Source organism: Ceratosolen solmsi, unplaced genomic scaffold (genome assembly GCF_000503995.2).
Source record: "Ceratosolen solmsi marchali unplaced genomic scaffold, CerSol_1.0 scaffold15, whole genome shotgun sequence".
NCBI lineage: Eukaryota > Metazoa > Arthropoda > Insecta > Hymenoptera > Agaonidae > Ceratosolen > Ceratosolen solmsi.
Window position 1 is genome coordinate 3687539 of NW_011948434.1, and position 4433 is coordinate 3691971.

Sequence of the window (4433 nt, forward strand, 5' to 3'; positions counted from 1 at the left end):
CTTAAAAATCTTGTTAAAATTTGTGAAAGCAAAATAAACGATTTTCATAAAACTTGCAACTTATACTTACTTTTTTATCAAGAAATTGTCAGTGAATATCAGTTGGAAAATGGTTTGTCTCGTGTGACATCATGTAATGCCTAATTCAAATTTCTCGGAGAAGGTAATTTGAAAGAATAAACGATAAGAAATAGACGATATTATCTACGTTTAAGTAAAATATTTTGATAATTTGAAAAGACTCCTTATAATTAAGATTGAAGATAATTTTCATTTTACGAAAAATGTATACGAATCAATTACTAATATTACTAATGACATACAAATTACGCGTGAAAAATAAAATTACACGTTATGATCGATTCCACGTAGATCAGATAAATTAATACAAAAATTCAAAAAAATAATACACATTAAAATATACCTTGAATTGTATCTAAGATATTTTAAATCACAAATTTCTACAAATGTGTGCACAGTTTAGTATCATATGCAATTACCATTAAGGTGAATATAAAATTAAACTATAATTTTTAATACGCATTAATAAAAAAAAAAAAAAAAAATGCGATTTTTGCAATAGTATGATTATTAAGAATTTTAAAAGGATTATAGGAAAATAATTCACTTTACTAAAGCATCTTGTACTATTAATATTATAATAAATAATAAGGTACTTATTGTAGATATATCTATATACATATTCATTTATTTATTTATTTATAATTATATGTTACAAACGACTTTTATGTAATAAAATTTATATTTATAAATGTTTCTCGACTAAAATATATTACCATAAAGTAAATATCGGATTTTTCGTTAATTTTGGCGTTTTCTTTTCAATTTCAGGATAGAAAGTTTTACCCCACTTCAATTTACGATTAGTCCTCAGACATCTGGGTATATACTTAGGAGTATGGTCATCAAGTTTTCGATTGTACACATTAATTCCCTTATCATACGGAGATTTTCTGTACCAAGGCAAAAAATGATTAAATTTCCTAACATATATCCATTGATAATGATATTGTTCTGGAGGTAATCTGCAAAAACAAAATTTATTTAGTGAATTATAAATTTGTAACAGAATAGAAATTCATAAAAATAGATAATCAAAGTATATGTGTGCGTAAAGCAATAATAATATTTCATGTTATTAAAATTAAAATTATATATTATATAAAAATTACATAATTTCAATAAATGTAGACTTGGAAACGTTTTGCAATGCCACTTTGTAATTAAAATAGTAGAGTTAATAAGTTAATAATGCTTACTTATGTCGAGGTCGATTTGATAATAAATGTTTATATTGTTCTTCAAGCCATATTCTACGTTCAGAATCTTCGATATTAGCAATTAATTTTTCCTTTTCTAAATATGGTTTCATATTCACGCCTTCTTTTATTTGAGGTACATTTGCGTAAAATTTAATTAAATTCCTTAAAACATCCTCGTTAAAACCTTTAACCTCCCCATTCTCTATGCGATCAAATAATTTCATCGAATCAGTTACCCAACATATATTTTTTCTTGGATTTGTCTGAATGCAATCTTGATGCATTGTTGTTGTATTAAGTTGATAAACACAGAAATTCCATAATTGACCATTGGTAAGAATCATTTGATTTACCAAAGGGTAGGTAGGATCTTGAAAGGTTGAAAATCCTAAAAGATCAAGTATTATTAACGTTAGAATCATTTTTCTTTCAAGTATTTGTATTTTTAAAAAAAAAAAAAAAAAAACTTTTATATTCAAAATTCATTGCCACTTCATTGTGATTGGAATACAATTTAAGTTTATGAACGACTCTTACTGGTTAAATTTATAAACATATTTCTAATATTGAATAAAATTTTTTAAGATGTTTTATACCCTGATAACAGGCTTGTGTATATAACCAACTATAGGAACCAAATATGGCTTGAGCAATTATGGCATCGACATTATCATTGAACTGTTCTGGCCTATTTTTAAGATGTCCAATACTATGATATGATAAGAATCCAAATTCACTGTAATCTCCAGGCCAGAAGCCTGGTATAATCGTTGCTCTTTCACGACTTTGAAAATATCCCATTTTTCTTAAATCAAATTTGTTAATAGGAATATCTAACTTTTCATCTTCAGAATCCTTCAAGGATATTATTTCTTTCAATGGTAAATTATGCCTTAAATGTAATATGGGTTTGCCAATATATTTCATATATTGATTAAGACGTTCAGGATACCGACGATGAATACGAGGATTACAAAATTGATTGAATTTTTTATATTTTTCCGGTTGCTCCAGACCACCAAAGGCCCAAAAAGCTTCGATACGAGGTTCGATATCTATTTGTGTGTCTATCAAATGCACGTTGGTTGGACATAAATTAGAAATTAATATGCTATTAATTTGTTGACTTACGTTCTTAGCTAATACATTATCCATAAAACACTTATCATTTAATTGTTCCGAATTATATTCATGGTCTCGGCTATAAATATATAAAAAGAAAAGAGAAAGAAAAAAAAAAAAACAAATCAATAAAAATTAAAGAATAAAAAATTATTTCATAAAATTGTAATAAATACACTTACTTTCTATAATAAAACTCAAAAACTAAAGCATCTTTGACCTGATTTTTGATCTTTTCAACTAAGGAATTCAATTCTTCAGCGCTCAATACAGAATCGTAATATTTGGGTAAATTGACTGTATTCGCTAAATGAGTCCTTGTGATATATTGTGCTTGCGGTAATGGATCATACGGTAAAACACCTTCTTCAATTTTATTTATTTTCCATCCATAATACTTTGGCATATTTAATTCAAAAATCTTTTCCTCTACTATACCTAATTGCCTAATTTTATCAAACCATCTTTGACGCTTACGCTGCTCTTTACCAATTTCGCTATTATCAATAATTGGTGGAAATTTGACATCGTCTTCTTCTATTTTTTCTACTTTTGGTTTAATATAAGATTCAAATAATTTCTTATCGGATTCATCGATTTCAACCTCAGCAGGCGCACTTAAATATCTTTGCGTCTGGCTAATTAAAGAATTAAAGCGCGACAACAGTCGTGAATTCACTTTATAGCTATTCATCTTATAAACGACAAACTAATTGACCCTTATGAATTTCTTTACATATTTTCTACAAACCACATTACGTTTTTTTTTAAATATATATTTTTAAGTACCAGCGTTAAAAGCACACGAAGTAAAATTAAGGTTATGATGCTGGCAAACATGGACGATGAACATCACATCGAACACGTTAATACATACAAATTGGTAATAAATATAAGCCGCTCAAGCGCACGATTTAAACACTCGAAGAAGCAAAAAAACATAAGATATCTAGAAGAGTTGTATTTAAAAGCATTCGCAATTAATATAAAAATTACCTCGAAGAAAAAATAATTTATCTTTTAGTAGATGATGATAGATGAAATGATGGGCATTAGACATTAATCATGAATTTAAAATTATATAGTTTTATAATTAACGAATTCATTTACTTCAAAATAGTAAATGGCTATCAAGACAATGTTTTCATTATACGTATAGAAATTACTTACAATTATACAATTGTCAAATACAATTGTAAGTTAGATTATTACACGCTACTAGGCATGATCAATTTAAAAAAAATTAAATTTTCAAATGACCCTTAAAATTGTATAACTTTAGATTTATTATCTATCGAAGACTAATTATCGTCACCTCGGACGGACGAAGTAAAGCTGATAAATGAAAATGAAAATGAAATTAATAATGCATTTAATGCTGCATTAATCGCATCTGGGAATCGCTATTTTATTAATACATAATATTATACGTATATATATATATATATATATTTTAAGACGATTGAGTTTTTAATACTGAGAATATAAAATGGGCTGACAAAAGAAAAAAAAAATATTTCTTTTTATGCAAATGTTTAAAATTACCTTTTAATTTTTAATTACCCCTACACAAGTTTCGTAAAAACGCTATCTACTATCGAGGGCAGTGTGCACGCGTTTGTCGATCCACTCGGGTGATGTTTGCATTCCGCTGTATTGGCTCTGGTTTGCCAATTAATGGCAAAAAGGCGGAGAGGCGAAGGGAGTAATAAAATAATAGATGTGATATAAACATTGCATCCCTCTCGTTTCTATTCGTTCGTATTAGCGCTTAAGCGCTAGTAGATCGTGCTTGTAAGTAAAAATTGAGCTCTGACACGGTCGATGACGACTTTAATAAGTGAGCCTGTACGATTTGGCCTTTCGGCTTACGGCGAATACCAAATGCCGGGTGTATTAATTATAAATATTTGTTTGGAATGGAATCGATGTCATGGAACGAAAAATTTCATAAATTTAAAATAATGTAATAAGGTTAATTTTATAATGCATCACATGACCCGAAGAGGACCGAACTTAACCGATCCA

General features: G+C 27.9%; 1 protein-coding gene across 1 annotated transcript; it reads right to left on the reverse strand.

Moving 5' to 3' along the window:
- Nucleotides 1–783: 783 nt before the first annotated feature.
- On the reverse strand, nt 784–3185 carry mRpS30 (mitochondrial ribosomal protein S30). The gene is made up of 4 exons (XM_011502833.1): nt 2588–3185; nt 1880–2484; nt 1281–1671; nt 784–1046 (listed from the first exon to the last, which is right to left on the reverse strand). The coding sequence occupies exons 1-4, from the start codon at nt 3097–3099 to the stop codon at nt 794–796; spliced, it is 1761 nt and encodes a 586-aa protein (XP_011501135.1). The 5' UTR covers nt 3100–3185; the 3' UTR covers nt 784–793.
- Between the last annotated feature and the right edge of the window lie 1248 nt (nt 3186–4433).